Source organism: Vanessa cardui, chromosome 6, assembly GCF_905220365.1.
Source record: "Vanessa cardui chromosome 6, ilVanCard2.1, whole genome shotgun sequence".
In the NCBI taxonomy this organism is placed as follows: Eukaryota; Metazoa; Arthropoda; class Insecta; order Lepidoptera; family Nymphalidae; genus Vanessa; species Vanessa cardui.
The window spans coordinates 14,781,843-14,801,077 of record NC_061128.1 but is presented as its reverse complement, the minus strand read 5'-3'; the positions used below and the strand labels follow the sequence as shown (position 1 = coordinate 14,801,077).

Below are 19,235 nucleotides of genomic sequence, written 5' to 3'. Positions count from 1 at the left end.
ATTTTCAAGGCGTAATAGTAGTACATAGATTGTAGCCCCATTTCCTAATCTTTTAATTTCATTTTAAAATCTTTTGCTTCAAATTTTTAAATCCAACACAACATATAGGTGGTTAAGACCATTTAATGGTGAATTACAACAGATGTTATAAAGACATTGTCGATAGGAAGCTAAAGTAGATACTATATTCATGAAAGCAGATAAACTTGTTAATCTGTTTCTATTGAAAGTAATTAATAGATCTGATGATGATATCCAAAAAACGATTTTGGCAATTACGGCAATGTTCAACGAATATTAGCCAATTAGAAAAGATATATTGAACATATGTTTTCACAAACGACAGCACACCTTCTATTCACATAATCTCAAACCCCAACGGCATAGATACGAGTGTAGCCAGAAAAATTAAGTTCAGTATGAGCTTCTTATACTTTCAGGAGCAAAAGAGCCCAACACTCATAGCTGCAAGTCTCTAGACGAACTATTCTCTATAAGAAAAACTCAATGAATTATATGAAGGTAAACAACTAACGAAAATAATCAGTGCCTCGAGGCCTTCATGAATCAGCCAAAGAAGCTCACAACTTAACCGAAAGCCTGTTGAAATCCCACAAAATTGTATGATTAAAATAAAATAATAATGATAATATATACATATCGAGGAAAAGTAGAATTTACGGTATTAGTCTTATAATTTCAGATAGTAACGTTATTATTATGTGTGTGTTTAAACGTGTTTGAACAAATGTCGTTAAATCGTTTATAAACGGCAACAGCTATTTAAAAGAACGAATGTTAATTGTGACATTGGAAGCGATGGAGGTGTTATTTTATTGTTTAACCTTCATCGGCTTCGTGCTTGTGTCGGGCGTTAGCACAGGTTAGAAAATGAAATTATATATATTATATTTAAATAAGATTCTTTTCATATCAAAAGTCTGACTATTAGTTATCTGACGTCACTGTAAGAATATTTATCCATCTTTTCAATGCCCATCCAAATTTGGGAACTAAGTTATTTTTCTTTGTTGTTGTTGATTTTAGTTACACTGGCATAGTAACACATAATTTTATAATTGCACACATAATTACAACAATGCATAATAATCCTGTTTGGCGGTAGTTCAATGACACCAGTCTTCAGTCAATCAAACTTGCCAAGACCTTAATCATAAAGTAATATTCAATAGTAATAGTTAGAGTTATAACTTTATATCCATATTTTATTATGGTCAAAATATACAAAAATGATTTTCCTTAATATCGAGCTGAGGAGTAGACAAGTATCGTGCATCTAGAGTCGATGAGTCATTTTTTGTAACTTTAATTAATAATATATAATTATTTCATATTTTTCCTTGTTTTAATAATACTTACATATCAGACTCATTCTTTATCTCTCATTTTTTGTGTTTGATTTTTTTGGTTTTATTACTGTACAATGATACGTCAAGGTTTTTTTTTTTATAGAAGTAAAATGATACTTCAGTCCTGCTATTAATTTTAACCTTTTGATAATATCCATCAAAAGTCAATCAGCGAGCTATCATAAACAAAAAATGAACTAGATAAGTGTCACTGATAAATGAAGGTGAAAATAACACATTATTAGATTGGATTCTCCTAAACAATATTATATTTTAACCTAATAGAAATGTTAAGACGGAGATCACATTACGAAATCGCAATGTGCATTAAAATCCGTACTATCAAGTCAAATTTGTGTCAGAACGAATTAACCGGGAATTAAGGAGTCAAGTGTTCATCTTCCATGGAATTACAGATGTTGCAATTATGAGTTTGGGCTTCTTAAGGCGCGAAGCCGATGCGACCGAGGAACTTTGTCTGAGGATGACGACAGTCGTTCAGTCGTATCACACGGACATTGACCTTTACTCAAATTGTAGCTTCATTATATTTCTTATAAATTCAATTATTTAAAGAGAAAAAATATGTTTACTGACAGTTACATATATTAACATTTTGAATGTTTTGTTAATTGAAATATTCTTGCTCTGAAATTTAAATTGCATCTAATTTAAGGAAATATACTCAGACATTTATTTGTAATGATCGCTAACTATATCTCCGAAGCTCTATTCTTTAAGCATCCATTGTTATTTAATATTTTAGGATTTTTTACCGATTTTATAACTGCGATCACAAACGTAAAATTATATCTATGAAATAATACTTATAAATATCAATTTATATACAAAAGGCTCCCGCCAGCAAGACGTTGATCTCGTTGCTCCCCGAGGAGTTAGGTTAGGTAATAATGATGTAGGAAACTGTTTTTTAATTGTATATGATTATGGTCTTAATAATTGTTCATGAGAACTGTGTTCTAACTTCATCGTAAATACAAAAAGATCTTATTTGCATTGTAATAAAAATATGCACGGATAAACTCCTATAACTCCTCGATTATCAACGTGGATTAAATATGGCACGTGAAATAACTTAATGACTATAGATATTCTCATAATACGATCGCAATTTCACTTTACACGATTAATCGTTCACTTTATTCCATGTGAATGACATAAAAATCTTAATAAAATATTGACGTAAGTTCACGATTCAAGCATTAAAATACGTATTTAATAAATGAATTATAATAATCAAATAATTATCACTTATAGTGTACAATTTTGATTAAGTATATGTTTAGAAAGGGTTTTATATGGCTATATTAAATATTGAAGGTAGCGTAAACTCAATATATGTGTTTTTATCATTATTAGAAACCTTTAAATTTATCATTATTTGTCTACTACATTATGCATGTAAGTGTACATAATATATATCCCTTTCTCTTATACCTATTAAAAAAAGAAGTAGTTTTAAAAGTGTATACATAGGAACAAATAGTGGAAAGAATTTTTTCTACTACTATATAAAGGTTCATTTCATTCAAGATTTACTTCACAAGTGACGTCATAATATTTTTTTTATATTTTATACATCGAATAGATCAAAGTTATTAGTTTCAATGCCGTTTCCGAGTAATCAAAAAGTTTTTATATATTTGACGAACTATCGAAGCGGGTTTTGCAGTAATTGAATAAAAAAAAACAGAAATAAACTAACAGCGGATGTTTAGTTCAAGCGTTTTCTTTCGTTCTGTTATTATTTATTTGACAAGAAGAATAACATTTTTAAACTTAAATTATTTGTATAAACTAAACTAAACTAGTTGCCGATGCAATTTCATCAAGTTCGGTTCAGTAGTTTGGTAATGTAATCCCCAAAGCAATTCAGTTTTGGGAAATATAGTCTGAATAAATAAGGTAAAAATAGTTATACCTTTATTGAAATGTATACAACAACAGCCTGAAAATTCCCAAAGCTAGGCTAAAGGCCTCCTCTCCCTTTAAGGAGAAGTTTTGGAACATATTCCACCACGCTGTTCCAATGCGGGTTAGTGGAATACACATGTGGCAGAAGTTCTTTGAAATTTGTCACATGCAGGTTTTCTCACGATATTTTCCGTCACCGCTGAGCACGAGATGAATTATAAAGACAAATTAAGCACATGAATCAGCGGTGCTTGCCTGGGTTTAAACCCGCAATCATCGGTTAAGATGCACGCGTTCTAACCATTGGGCCATCTCTGCTCATGAATTTGAAACAATTGTAACACTACTTCTTTATCATTATAGGTTCATTTTCAAGCAGTTTTGCTTCATCAAGAGCCTCGTCGAATTCCGAAGCTTACAGCTCATCTTACTCCTCAAGTAGTGCATCCAGTTCCAGCTACAGCAGTCAGGACAACAGCTTCGAGCCATCCAAACCAAGTAACGTGCCTTTAATAAATTATTATGAGAAATTCTAGAATGATCTAGAAGTTATCTGATAACACTTTGTTTATTAAAAATGAAATATATTTTTTTTGTTAGACATTATAAGTTTTACCGATTCTTATTTCTTAATTCGATTTTATTTCTCGAGTACTTTATTCGTCATTCGAACATGTATCGGTGTTTGTAACACAATCATTCTTGAATTTCATAGATAACATTTTGATTATTTTAAATGAAATTCTGAATATAAATTATTTGCCATACATTATTGGTTATAAAAGTTTTACCGATTCTTAATTCGATTTTATTTCTCGAGTACTTTGTTCGTTATTCGAACGTGTATCGATGTTTGTGGCACAATTTGAAGTTTTGAAAACGAATTTAAATGTCATTGTGAAAACTCGCTTCGAAACTAAATAACTTATAACTGCTCTTGAGTTTTAATATATTCCAAAATTGAATTTCGTCAAATCTACCCAAAAATTTCAAGATGGAAAAATTTAAAAATATAGTAGCCCAATAATTGCTTAAATTGCCGACTTTGTCGATTATTGAATAAGTAGAGAAATCAACTCAATTATACGAGACATTAAAAATTTGTCAGAATGCAAGAAGAATGAAAAGGAAGTATCGTGTATTAACAGTGTATGCGAATACAGAAACTGCTCTGATATTGGAAAACCAATAAAATGCGTCAGACTGAATCCAACGAAATGTATTAGAGGGTGTATTTGTGAGAGTGAATATCTGAGAAACGACAGTACAGGAATATGCATTCCAAAGGATTATTGTCCAAGTAAGTCTGTGCATTGGTTTGATATAAATAATATAACAGCACATTGCCATTATCATTATTTTTGGTAGGTACCCATACGTGGCTGCCGAGCGATCGTGGGTTGTCGGGCGAAGAGAATTAAAACCATGTGTATGGGGTTGTTTTACAATATCCAATAATTATTACAACGATATATCAGTAATACAATCAACTCAAGTAATGACGCTCCACCAGGCACTATTTGTTTCTGCGAGATGCAAATGGATTATTTTCCGTTTGGCTTCGCCCACAAAAGAGACTGAAGTCGCGTCAGAGGGAAGAAACGTCATAACCGCACTAATTTAAAATGTCGCTATCAGATGTCATTATCGCTTTTGACGTTTCTTGACACTCTCAAAATACAGTAGCGCCGTCATATATACATAAATCACTCTGATCCCAATATTAGTAGCTAAATCATTTGTGGTATGGAAAATCAGAATTAACAACGGTACCACAAACACCCAAACTCGAGACAACATAGATATCTTATAAACTTTTTCTACATCGACTCGGCCGGGAATTAAACTCGGAGTGGCGTACCCATGAAAACCGGTGTGAGCACTACACGACCATGGGGGTCATCAAATTAAGTCAATAATATTTAACAAATGCAAATGAAAGCAATACTAAGAATAAAATTAAACACACGAACTCGAAGATCTGCTGATCATCACTGTGAAATATCTAAAAGTAATCAATCGTGATGTAATCAAGTGAAAATTATAGTAATCATGTTGAATATTCATATTATATATAAGGCGATGCGTATCAGAATAGTATCATACAAGTTGATTTCTCATTTCACGAGTGAGACTCAAAGTTAACACCCGAATAACACTAAGATTATAAGTTACACTCAAATAAGCTTAAATTAGAAGATCATCAATTTTAATTATTGAGTGATTGGATTTATAAAAGATTTTATTATTCATAATATACATAAATCTAACATTTACACATAATTGTGGTTAGAGATCACATCCATATACACTGACAGATAGACACAGTTACCATGGCAATAGACAAAGTCGAAAAAACAAAAGAGGTGAATGGTCATTAGTTGGTCTTCTTTCTCAGAAGCGAGGTAACATGCAAAAGAATATCACAAATCAATACTGCAAACGCCTATAATAAAATAACATCTAGTAGAATCAAATTGGCTTACGTGACCTTAATCATAACCAACACTCCTTGTCGCCATCGTCCGTCCCATATCACTGATGATAAATAAAATTTTAACAAAAAGAAAAACCGACTTCAAACAAAACAGTATTTTAAAACAAATTAAAATGCACTAAAAAGTAATAAAAAATAATTGCATATTTAATATATTTTTGAGAGTCCTCCTAGGTAAAATGAAATGAAAAATATTAGACTACTTAAAAGTCGATTTACGATTATATAACGTAGTTATAGTTATTGTTATATTTGGAGCCGGTGTCAGCCACAGGCACACGCTCCAACAATCAAAAGAAAGAAGCGATACGAGCCTCTTGATTGACCCAGTATAATATCGTATAAAAGGTAATTTGTAAGAAACATTTCTTAAAGTATTCTCGTATTGTTTTTTGATAGGTATACTATAGGGTTGGCTGACACCGACTCCAAATATAGCAATAATTATAACTACATTATATAATCGTAAATCGACTTTTAAGTAGTCTAATATTTTTCATTTCATTTTACCTAGGAGGACTCTCAAAAATATATTAAATATGCATTTATTTTTTATTACTTTTTAGTGCATTTTAATTTGTTTTAAAATACTGTTTTGTTTGAAGTCGGTTTTTCTTTTTGTTAAAATTTTATTTATTTTTTGATTTTAAGTGAAGCTGATGTAGACTAACATTTTTTTCTTAATATGGATAGATTAAGCGTGCCGTTTATATAAATCAGAAACTACTTCAGGGACAATTTCAAAAGAAACTTTCGAATAAAGCAAAAATAGACTTTCGAAAATGCGGCTTTAATACGTCATGCGGCATAAACTACAAGGTACCACCCTCGAATGAGCTGTAATCGACCTCAGTAAAAAAACTTTGCAAAAGAGCTATTCGTATGCTATGTCGTACATCATATGACATCACATCATATACACAAAATTTGATTAAAGACAAAAAGAAATTCTGCCCCAAATCGCACCCTAACTGTAAGTCGTTTAGGAGTTCCGTCAATACATAGTATAAAACAAAGTCGCTTTCTCTGTCCCTATATCTTTAAAACTACGCAACGGATTTTGATGCGGTTTTTTTTAATAGATGGTGTAATTCAAGGGGAAGGTTTGTGTATATAATAAATGAACAATATAGTAAAGAAACACTGACAATTTTAGAAGTTTGCAATATGATGTCGTAAATAAACAAATTCTTTAGTATATTTAGTATCAGTATTGCATCAGTGAGAAGTCGGGGCGGGTCGCTAGTTGATTATAATATTCGATTATGACAATTACATGAACATAACCACGTTCCGGAAGGTGATTCAAATATCCAAGTAACCCATAAATAAAAGATTCGACCGAGTATTGCTAACGTGCTCCTCAGAATTGTTCCGTTCCCTCCCGTTCCCTTAATTTGTCATGGATCCTGTGCTCAGAACCTCACCAAACTACACTTAAAGTATATCCTTTATAAGAAAAAAAGAATCATCAAAATTGGTTAACGTGATTTTGAGTTATTCACCTATTTGTCGCGCGTATACATAATGCAAATTTAAGACTTATGTCGTTTTCATACGGATACCATCATCGGAAAAAAATAAAAAAAAAATGGGACCCCACGGGAAGCACTACCTTTCAAACAAAAAAAAAATTATCAAAATCGGTCCACCCAGTAAAAAGTTATGAGGTAACAAACATAAAAAAAAAAAAAAATACAGACGAATTGATAACCTCCTCCTTTTTGAAGTCGGTTGACAAACAAATGTCTCTTTACTTGTTAGGGTAGTTTCTTCTGGTGCTTAATAAAGATATAAACACTCCTTACAATATTATATTTCATCACAATTGTATAATTTGTATAGTTTTAGAAACCTTATCATATATCACTTGGTGGTAGGGCTTTGTGCAAACCCGTCTGGGTAGGTACCGCCCACTCATCAGTTATTCTCCCGCCAAATAACAGTACTCAGTATTGTTGTGTTCCCGTTTGAAGGGTGAGTGAGACAGTGTAACTAAAAGCACAAGGGACATAACATCTTAGTTCCCAAGGTTGGTGGCACATTGACGATGTAAGGATTAGTTAGTATTCCTTGCAGCGTCATTGTCTATGGGTGGTTGGTGACCACTTACCATCGGGTGGCCCATATACTTGTCCTCCAACTTATACCATAAAAAAACCATAATACTAAAAAAATTTTCATCATCAATTTTCATCCACAACTGTCACTTTATCGTAATCGAATCGAAACGTAATCATTACGGTTTAATCGTTTTCCTGTTCTACTAACACAACAAACCAGTTACAGTTCTATCGGGATAGAATCGGAAACGTGTCGTAACCATGAGCCGAGATGGCTCTGCGGTCAGAACGCGTGCGTCTTAACCAATCGTCGTAATAGGGTTCTCTTTGGATACCGAACCCTAAATAAAGAACGTTTGCGAAAACAGCTTTGTGACTGAATTGCATACATATGATAACGCATCTTGCGTTATCATATGTATGCAATTGAAAAGAAAACATAGATCACTACAAACTCATTAATTTTTTGATACATATTGTGCAATATGATAGTGCGTGGTGAGGCTACCTGTAAACAGTAGAACATTTGCCAAGATATTTATTTAGGCCACCTGATAGTAAGTAACCATAACCCATAGACAATGAAGTTGTAAGAAATATTAAGTATTCCTTACATCGTCAATGTGCCACCAACCTTGGGAACTAATATGTTATGTCACTTGTGCCTGTAGTTACATTGGCTCACTCACCCTTTAAACCGGAACATAACAATACTGAGTACTGTTATTTTACGGTAGAATAACTGATGAGTGGGTGGTACCTACCCAGACAGGCTTGCACAAAGCCCTACCACCAAGTAAAAGTAATGTTTAAGATGTAGTAGCATTTCATTATGTAAAAAGTGTTTTAAATAAAACATAAATTAAATTTAAAAAATAAAAATAATTGTATTTTTATATACAATTTCCTAAATCCTTTGACATTGGAACGACTTTTTAAAAACCTGTCCAAAGAAATTTTGCAAATAGAAATATAATAATTATTTATTTCACAACTACCAAATCAAATCAAAATAAACTTTATTCAAGTAGGCTTTTACAAGCACCTTTGAATCATTATTTAACAATTAAGTGAAGCTACCACCGGTTCGGAAGGTAGATTCTACCGAGAAGAACCGGCAATAAATTCAGTAGATACTACTTACTACTTTCAACATTTAAAAAATACATTCATGTTAGTAAAATACAATTATATATGTATGTAATATATCCTGCCTGGAAGTCAACGGGTATTAACTCCAAGCTTTATTATCATCTATAAACCTTAATTAAATTTAAATTAAACACATTTAAATGTATTTAAATTTGAAAATATTAAATTTTGGCGAAATGCATGATTAAATTTATCTTAAGAAATCTTCTTCAATACCAATAAAAGAGCCGTGAGGTAAATTCCGATCGTAAATTTAAAATCCATCGAAGTCCGCAATTTATGTTTTATAGATACTACGTCCAATGGGAATTACCGATGGTTTATTCTAAGATTTAAAACTACGGAAACTACATTTATTTATTTATCATGGATTATTAGCTTGATATATTTTTATTACTATTTAATACTGGGTAGATATTTCATAAATACAAATTACTCGGATTGCTGATTTATATAAATTTAATATAGTATTCTAATGTACAGTTCATAAAAAATATTACTGGGTTTTTCTATTAATGATGGGTTGACGTGGCCCATAAGCTGTGGACGAGGTTAAAAGAAACTCAAAAGCATGATCTTGGAAGATGAAGATTCAAAAGTCCTTGTCAAAGACAATGTGCCAGACAAACAATCTTGACAACTTAGTTTTTATATCGCTTGTGCTTTTAGTTACACTGGCTCACCCACTCTTCCAATCTTAACACAGCAATACCAAGTAGTTATGTTTAACATAACCCAACCAGCTTGCATAAAGCCATTAGCCATTAAGTGAATGACATTTAATATTTTTATTATAATATAATGGTATTTAGTATATACTAGTGACCCGCCTCTGCTTCGCACAGGTGCAATGCTTATACAAAGTATACTACAGAATGTGTTTTTTACGACATCACTTTAGAAACCTGTAAAATTATCACTATTTCTCAACCAAATGGTGAATATGTTTCACATATAGTCATAAAATTCCATAGTGTAATTTTAAAGACCTAAGCAAACATAGGGGCAGACAGGGGTAAGCGATTTTTTATACTATGTAATGATGATTATATTAAAAGGTATATTAAAATTCTTATATACAATGTAAGCCTCAAATAAAGCGCTTCTTCCAGACTTACGATGAAATCGGAAAAAATATCTCGATATTTGTATATAACAATGCCTCCACTTTAATTTTAGTTACGATATTTACTTTGAAATTCTCGTACATAGCTTTACGAACGCATAGATAATCTTGAGAAAACAAATTCTAAAGCTCAATTTTGTCATAAAAGACGACTTAGGGTTTTCTAATTTGAGCCTTGTGTCTTTAAGACATAATATAATTTTAAAGCGTTAATATTTAATGTCGTATATCACATTTATAGGCCGCTTTCTGAAATATTAGTCAATCAACTTTTTAAGTCAAGCTGTGAGTGAGTTCTTACTGGATTCCTTTATTCTTACATATTATTGTTTTTGTTTTGAACCTTGCAATAGTTTGTTAAATTGATTGAAATATAAGCTATTTTATTTATAACTAGTTACCGATCGCGGGTTCGCTAGCGTTTTAGGGATTGGTTGTCATGGTTAAGGCACAAATAGCCAATGTTCTTCCTTGGAGTTTTCTTCATACCAAATTTCAGACAGACAGACTAACAAACAGAATTACTTTCACATTTATAATTTTAAGATATATTACGTAATCTCATAGTAAAATAAAAAATAAAGATAATTGCGAATCCTTTTTCGTTGCCTTTCGTCTTTAACATCTTGAGACTATGTGACGTTTCAAGTGTCCTTAAAAATGTCTAAACAAAGAGTTACTGCCTTCCTACTTTCATTTTGAAATTTTACCATACTACACCTCACTATATTATAGTAAAAGTAATTACATATTTAATACATCATAAAGTACATATATACTGTACTTAAGTTTTTAATATTAAATTACATTTATATTTACTTTGAGTCTTTGTATAGAAGCCGTCGATCCGTCGTCGAGTTTTACGTGGAAAAGTTTAAGCACAGCAAGTTTTATTGAAACATATATTTCAGTTATTCGAAAGACCACAAATATATAAGTAATTAACCTTAATCAGTAATTACAGCTTACGATAAATTATGAAATTATTTACACTTTTGATGGCTTACATTTGAACATGACGGGAATTTTTTTGTAAATATACTAGACTCCATAAGCAGATGATAGTGATAATAATCTTAAATGTGACTGAAGTCGCTTGCCTAATTTAATTTACTATTTAAAATTTATTCAATATTAAAATTTCGTAATAAAATATACGTTGTAAATTAAAATTAAGATTTGATGTGAAGATGTCTATTTCGAGCAACTAAATCCTTAATTTGCGGTTTGGAGCAAACTCCATATACTCCATATACATAGAATCTACTTTCCGAACCGGTGGTAGCTTCACTTAATTGTAAAATGACGATTCAAAAGTGCTTATAAAAGCCTACTTGAATAAAGTTTATTTTGATTTTGATTTTGATTTGATTTTATATAGTTTCCACATCGACCGTGTTAAAACTTATGGTGCCAAAAGAAGATCACTAAAAATTTATTCAAAAAATAATTGATGATATTTAGCCCTCGAATAAATACAAATTTGAATTAAGAATCGTCAGCGTTATAAATCATGACCACGTGGAATGGTGGCAAGATCGCTAGCATCATTTCTCCGTTGAATGGGAGAGTTAGAAAAAAATACAGACGAATTGATAACTAAAAAAAGTAAAAAAAAGATAACAAAAATCAAAATATACTTTATTCAAGTACGCTTTCACAAGCACTTTTGAATCGTCATTTAACAACAATTTTCAGTGGAGCTACCACCGGTTCGGAAAGTAGGTTCTACCGAGAAGAACTGGAAAGAAACTCTTTTTCACCATTTAAAAATACAGTTATGCTAGTTAATTACAACTATATATGTATGTAATTTATCCTGCCTGGAAGTCCACATGTATTACTTCCACGCTCTTTTATATATTGTATAACTTTAAAAAAATTAATATTTTTTTGTTATCAGGTTACAAATGCGGCGTTAACGAAATATATGACACCTGTCTTCCAATTTGTCCTCCACCAAGATGCGATGTCGATGAAAAGACGATTCAGTGCCAACGCAATCCAGATCCAGGGGACCCAGCTTGCAAGTCCGGATGCCGATGCATTGACAACTATAAACAGAACGAATCCGGTGTTTGCATTCCAAAAGAAGAATGTCGTAAGTATCTAGCGTTAGAATGGTCCGGAGGCTTAATGGTTACTTTTATATTATTAGGAATAATTAACTGGCTTTCATGAACAAAGAAGGCATATAAATTATCATGGTGTCGATGACACAAGAACGCCCAGTTGTTAAAACGATGATAGCGGGTTTAAATCCAGGTAACCATCACTGAATTTTCAAGTGCTTAATTTGTGTTTATAATTCGGCGTTGAAGAAAAACATTATGAGGAAATCTACATGTCTCTAATTTCAATGAACTTCGGCCTCATGTGTATCCACCAACCCGCATTGGAGCGAGTGGAATATACTCCAAACCTTGTGAGAACTTTACAGGCCATTAATGTAATGTAATGTTAAATGATGTCCATGATGTGGGTGTTAAAAGTAACTATATATCATCAGCCGTAACACCAACTGAGATCTGTGGACCTGATGAAGAGTACTTAGATTGCGCTAATGGAGGCTGCGGCAGATGGGAATGTTCACAACAAGGGCAAGCTTGTGTCGACGTGGCCGAAGGCGGTTGTGTTGGGGGATGTCGCTGTAAGGCACCTCTACTGCGTGCTGAAGATGGATCATGCGTTCCTGCTGACCAATGTCCGGGTAAGTGTTAACAATAGTCATTTATAAATAACAAGCGAACCGCCCCGGCTTCGCACGGGTGCAATACTGATAATAAATATACTACAGAATTTGTTTGCTTACGACATCACATTGGAAACTTCTAAAATTATCAGTGGTTTTTAACTTATTGTTCATGTGTTACATATAAAATGCCATTGGTTGGTGGACTAGCATATGGGCTACCTGATGGTAAGAGGTCACCACCGTTTATAGACAATGACGTTGTAAGAAATATTCATGTATATACATCACCAAAGCGCCACCAACCCATGATCTAAGATGTTATGTCCTTTGTACCTTTAATTACACTGGCTTATTCACCCTTCAAACTGGAACACAAGAATACCAAGTACTGCTGTTTGGAGGTAGGATATCTGATGAGTGGATGGGACCTACCCAGACGGGCTTGCACAAAGCCCTACTACCAAGAGTTATTTTAAAGATCTAAGCATACATATGAATAGACAGCATTGAGGGACTTTGTTTTATACTATGTAATAATAATAAGTCAACAACTACTATCAATAATTACATATATCATGATTTAGTTTGCATTTTTCTGCACAGCTACTTGCAATGGTCAAAACGAAATTGTCGGATGTCAGACTGCCTGTCCTGAAACGTGTGAGAGTATTGGCAAAAACTGCACCATTATTGAAACTAAAGTGTGTAAACGCGGCTGTCGTTGCAAGCCTGGCTTTTATAGAAACAAGAACGGAGAGTGTATATCAGAGGAAGAATGCCGTAAGTAACAAGAATTACTATAATACACTATTTTAAATTATTGAATTACACTATTTGTCGCCCGCGGTTTCTCGCGCGATTTTGAGGATTTGGTTGTCATGTGTTAGGCAAAAACGTCTATGTCTTTCCTTGGAATTTAAATTTACTTCATACCAAATTTCATCAAATTCGGTCTAGTGGCTTTACAGTGAAAGAGCTACAGACAAACAGACAGACAGAGTTACTTTCACATTTTTTATATTAGTATAGATTGAAACAATGTTGCTTAATCAAATGATTATTGAGAAGTGAAGGACGATTATTACTTTACGAATGTAATCGTTTGAAGAGATCTTGAAAAAGAGATGTTTTTAACGACATGTAACTGAACTGTTCGTTGACATAAGTGTAATTTAATTATTAATAGTCCTTATTTATATCACTCGTCACCCTGCTGACGCGCTGGTAAACCCTCGATCTATCAACCAAGGCCTTCATTTAGTCCAGTATTATTTGAAGCGAAGTCAATTATAATTGAATTTTAAATGAAGGCTTACAAGAATTTACCTTAAAAGTGCAAATTCAGAAAAAGAGACTATTACTTCGAGAGGTGATATCTTATCGTATAAGACAACTCGCTTACTCTAATGACAAATGAAAATATGAAAATCTGTACCAAAAAACTAAACCAAATCCTCCACGCGTCGAATGAGAGTTTATATGAAAAATAATACTATCAACAAAATATAATTACAAGCGAAAATAATATCAGAGATTTCGTGAAATTACTATCAAACGAAATATATAAACATGGTTGTATCTTTAGAAATTCGAACAGGGATACTCTTCAAATTAAACTTAATTGGTCCGAGGTTGCGCAATACTACATCACTAATGACTTATCTATACATATAATAAAATTGTAGTGTCTGTTTGTAACATTAAAATAGCCCTTTTTACGCAATGCTTGTGAATACACGGTACATATACCAAAATAGCACTTTTTACAATTTTGGTCTATCTACCAGTTTGGTCCAGGTAATCTCTGAAAAGGCTGGACCGATTTTGATGGGACTTTCACTGGCAGATAACTGATATAATAAGGAGCAACTTAGGTTACGATATATTTTTTTTTGTTAAATTCAAAAGCATACAAGGTGCGGGCACAGCTCGTACATAATATAACTAATGTTAAGTCTCAGAAAAATATGGTTGTGGTACAGGATTATTTATTTATTTATTTGTAAGTAAGTGAAACAAACAGCATATTTTATATTACATAAAACTTATAAACCTTAAATAACACACATGCCAATACAGTTTCCACAAATAATTAATCTGGAAGTGAACATATATATAAAAAAGATAAAACAGTAAAATTATAAATGTATGGTAATTAAAAAAAAAAAAACAAAAATCTAACAACTGTATGAATGTATATAAACCAAACTTATATCATGTGAAATATGAAAAAGGAAAAAAAAGTTAATAACAAATCTTAATCTAATTATTTCTAAGTATCGAGTTAAACTTACTGAGACCGCTGCTGAACAAGTCTATGTGGTTATATTTATCGTTATAGTTGCTACACGATCTTACTATAAAACTATTTTTGTAATAATTTGTTTTATGATTTGGAGTTGCGAAAGTAGCTTTGTACCGAGCACTTAAGCGAGGACAGTTAAATAATATTTTATTTAGGAGATAAGGCGAATCTATAAGGCTGTTAATAATTTTAAATAGAAACAATTGGTCCCTATGTTCTCGTCTAGTTTTTAAGGACAGTAGAATAGGCAAAGCGTGACCAAATTTATATTTTAATTTTTTAAGAAATTTATTTTGAATTGTTTCGATTGCTTGAATATACTTAGCATAACATGGATTCCATACAGTCGATGCATATTCCAAGTGTGACCGAACGTAAGCATTATAAAGTATAATGTGTGTATTAGGGTTCCTAAAGTCAGTACCTTGCCTGAAGATGAAGCCCAACATTTGGTAAGATTTTAGAGTAATTTTTTCAATATGCTTATCGAACACGAGTTGGCTATCAAGGTGTACACCAAGATCCCGTACCTCAGTTACCCTTCGCAATTTAACACCAAACATTGAATAATTAAAAGAGTGTTGCATTTTTTTCCTTGAAAATGTTATAATACAACATTTAGCTAAATTTAGTTGTAAACCATTAGATTTGCAGTACTGTCCTAACCTATTTAGATCATTTTGGAGTTCGATACAATCCTGGTTATCTCTTATAACTTTGAAAATTTTTGTATCATCGGCATAGAGTAAAAACTGTGAGTTTAAGAAGCAGCATGTTAAGTCATTGATAAAGACGTTAAATAATAAGGGACCAAGGTGGGAACCCTGAGGCACACCGGATGTTATAGGTACAAAAGTAGAAGTAAACCCTTTAACTGCGACAGCTTGAGTACGATCACGAAGGTAGGATGTCAACCATCGCAGAAGATCGCCGTGTACACCGATGTTTTCTAGTTTTTTTTGCAACAGATTATGAGAAATTTTATCAAAAGCTTTCGAATAATCGGTGTACACGGCATCCACCTGGTGACCATCTTCCATAGCTTTCAATACTATATCAAGAAATTCACAAAGATTTGACTCAGTTGAGCGTTTATTGATGAATCCATGTTGATTTGGTATAAGTAAAGGCCTTAATAACGGAAACAAGGTATCAAAAATAATTTTTTCAAACATCTTAGGAATCACAGACAATTTTGAAATGCCACGGTAGTTTTTAACATTATTTTTATCGCCTTGTTTAAAAATAGGTGTGATTAAAGATTTCTTCCACTCCTGTGGCATGCAACCAGTGTTCAAGGACTTTGTAAAGAGAATAGTTAAAGGAGTGCAAAGTGCCTTGCTGCAATTTTTTAGAAAAATAGGATGTAGTCCATCTGGGCCGCTACCCTTAGATATATTCAGCTTTGAAAGATAATGCTCTACTTTGTTATTAGTAATCTCAATTGAATTTATTATTGTCTGATTGCAAGAGTTGTTAGACGATATGATCGACGTGGACCCTGAATCCAATTCAAAAACAGAATTAAAAAAGTGATTAAACATATTCGAGATTTGTTGTCCATCAGAACTGAATTCATTATTATAATATAAAGTATCCGGCAGACTGTTATGACCTTTCTTAGATTTAATGAAAGTCCAGAAATGCTTAGAATTGAAATATATATTCTGTTCTGCTCTCTCTACGAATAAATTGTAACAATCAGTTTCAATATTTTTTGTTTGAGCCCGAAGGTCCGAAAATTTATTGTAATCATATATTCGTCCATAAATTTTCCACTTCCTATGCCATTTTAATTTTTTATTTATTAAGGTAATTAGTGTCCGAGAGTACCAACAAGGATATTTATTGTTTTCAGTAATTATTTTTGATGGAATAAAATGTTGTATGATCTGGTCCACGATTTGATAAAACATATCAACTGCTTCGGTTATATTTTTATTATTTAACTGAAGCTCCCAATTAACTTTGTTTAATTCAGCACTAACAACCTCATAGTCAGCCTTATGATATAAACGAACAATACGCCTATTAGGTCTTAAATTCCTTTCAATTGAACAAATATCTATCATAAGACAGAGAGCAGGGTGGTGGGCATCCTCTGGTTCAGATAAAGGGGCGGTACGAGATACATCACAGTGTAAATTTGAAAGAATTAAATCCAATAACCTACCGTTTACATTAAAAACGTGATTAAACTGACGCAAGCTATTAAAATTTATAAATGCAGATAACTGATATGTCATAACATCCATAGAAGGATTTGAAATATTAAGAGAGTTGTTATCATCACTATATAACCAAACAGATTTACTTATGTTAAAATCACCCACCATCACAACGTCTTGACATCTTGACAATTATGGTAAGTTTTTTGTGGTTTTAGGAACAGAATGCGGCGTTAATGAAATATATGACATTTGTCCCGCAACTTGTCCTCCAGCGCGATGTGATGTCGATGAAAAGACGATTCTGTGCTTACCCAACCCGCAACCGGGTGATTCAGCTTGTAAGCCCGGATGCCGATGCATCGACAACTATAAGAAGAACGCAACAGGCGTTTGCATTCCAAAAGAAGAATGCCGTAAGTATTCTAGTGCAGACATATAAAAAGAATCGTCGCCAAATTAATTGAAAATATCAACATTCTTATGTGATGTGATTATATTTAGTATAATAAATCTTGGATATCGTAAAAAAGCAAAAATGTTGTCATCAAATGAATTGAACCTTATTTCATATCATCAGCCGTAACTCCACCCGAGACCTGTGGACCAGATGAAGAGTACTTAGATTGCGCCAATGGAGGCTGCGGCAGATGGGAATGTTCACAACAAGGGCAAGCTTGTGTCGACGTGGTAGAAGGCGGTTGTGTTGGGGGATGTCGCTGCAAGGCACCTCTACTGCGTGCTGACGATGGATCCTGCGTTCCCGCTGACCAATGTCCGGGTAAGTAACTATTGACAAATAGTTACTTCAAAATTACTAGTTATATCAAAATTTAGTTGGCATATTTATATACAGTGATTTGTACTGGTCATGATGAACCTGTCAAATATCAGACTACATGTCCTGAAACATAGGAAGGTTTTGGTAAAGCTGTTGCATGTTGAAGATATATCGTGTATGCGTGGGTGTGGTTGCAAGTCTGATTTTAATAGAAACAAAATTGGAAAATGTATTTCTAAACAAAAATTACAAGTGAATAATTGCAGGCATTTTTGCTTAATTAAATTGTTAATTTATATATTATTTGAAGAGATTAGTATGTCTTAATACATTATTTAGAATTAATTTTAAACAATATTTATACTCATTCATTCACTCATTTACTTTAGTGGAAAAACATATATAAAAAATAGCCCTTTCTTATATCACGTTTCACTCTGTAGTCGTTCAGGACATACCCTCAACCCGTCATCCCGCGTCTTCGTTTAGTTTAGAGTTTTTGCTATGAAAAGCAAAAGTCAAATAAAATCTCACAAGCAACTAAGTCCAGGGAACAAATAGATGCTAGATTTATTTTTAGACATTATAGATACAAAAAACTAGATATCCACTATAATATCTAGAGAATAAAAAACAACGCAAAAGCAGATATTGATGTAAATTTAATTTAGATACATGGACAAACTGTTCATATTTCTACCCAAATATGATGACAATATAAGATAATATAAAAAAAAGCAACTAGATTTAACGAAAATTATCTGAGAGACTTCTATTAATAACCTTTAAGTACCGACGTGCATTTTTTGTAACATTAGTACTGACGTGAGGCCTGAGAGGCCGCGTATATAATATTTTTCCTTAGATTATGTTGAAAACTAAAGGGTTTTACGAAAAAATAAGCATATAAATAAAGTGTACTTTATGAAACATGTAATTATAACACAATAATATTATTTGGCTTCAATTTCGGGAAAAATTTAGAACAAGCGATATAAAAAATCAAAACACAAAACATACTCATTTCAGAATAGCAAAAAATAGCATTTCTCACTTATGACTAATATAACTCTTAGATAAAAAATAATATATTGACATAAACCTTCTGAATAAAAAATCGTCCACAGTCCAACTACTCCTTAA

The 19,235-nt window shown here is 32.5% G+C and overlaps 1 protein-coding gene across 1 annotated transcript in view; it reads left to right on the top strand.

Annotated features, from left to right (window-relative positions):
• The first annotated feature begins 819 nt into the window (after window positions 1–819).
• LOC124530514 (zonadhesin-like) overlaps window positions 820–19,235 on the top strand; it is a 34,339-nt gene continuing 15,923 nt past the window's right edge. Inside the window, exons 1-9 of the mRNA XM_047104697.1 lie at window positions 820–883; window positions 3,669–3,803; window positions 4,414–4,605; window positions 12,047–12,244; window positions 12,653–12,853; window positions 13,343–13,368; window positions 13,423–13,618; window positions 17,530–17,727; window positions 17,892–18,092. Of these exons, the coding sequence (XP_046960653.1) occupies window positions 820–883; window positions 3,669–3,803; window positions 4,414–4,605; window positions 12,047–12,244; window positions 12,653–12,853; window positions 13,343–13,368; window positions 13,423–13,618; window positions 17,530–17,727; window positions 17,892–18,092 (1,411 nt within the window). The remainder of the gene's footprint in view (window positions 884–3,668; window positions 3,804–4,413; window positions 4,606–12,046; window positions 12,245–12,652; window positions 12,854–13,342; window positions 13,369–13,422; window positions 13,619–17,529; window positions 17,728–17,891; window positions 18,093–19,235) is intronic.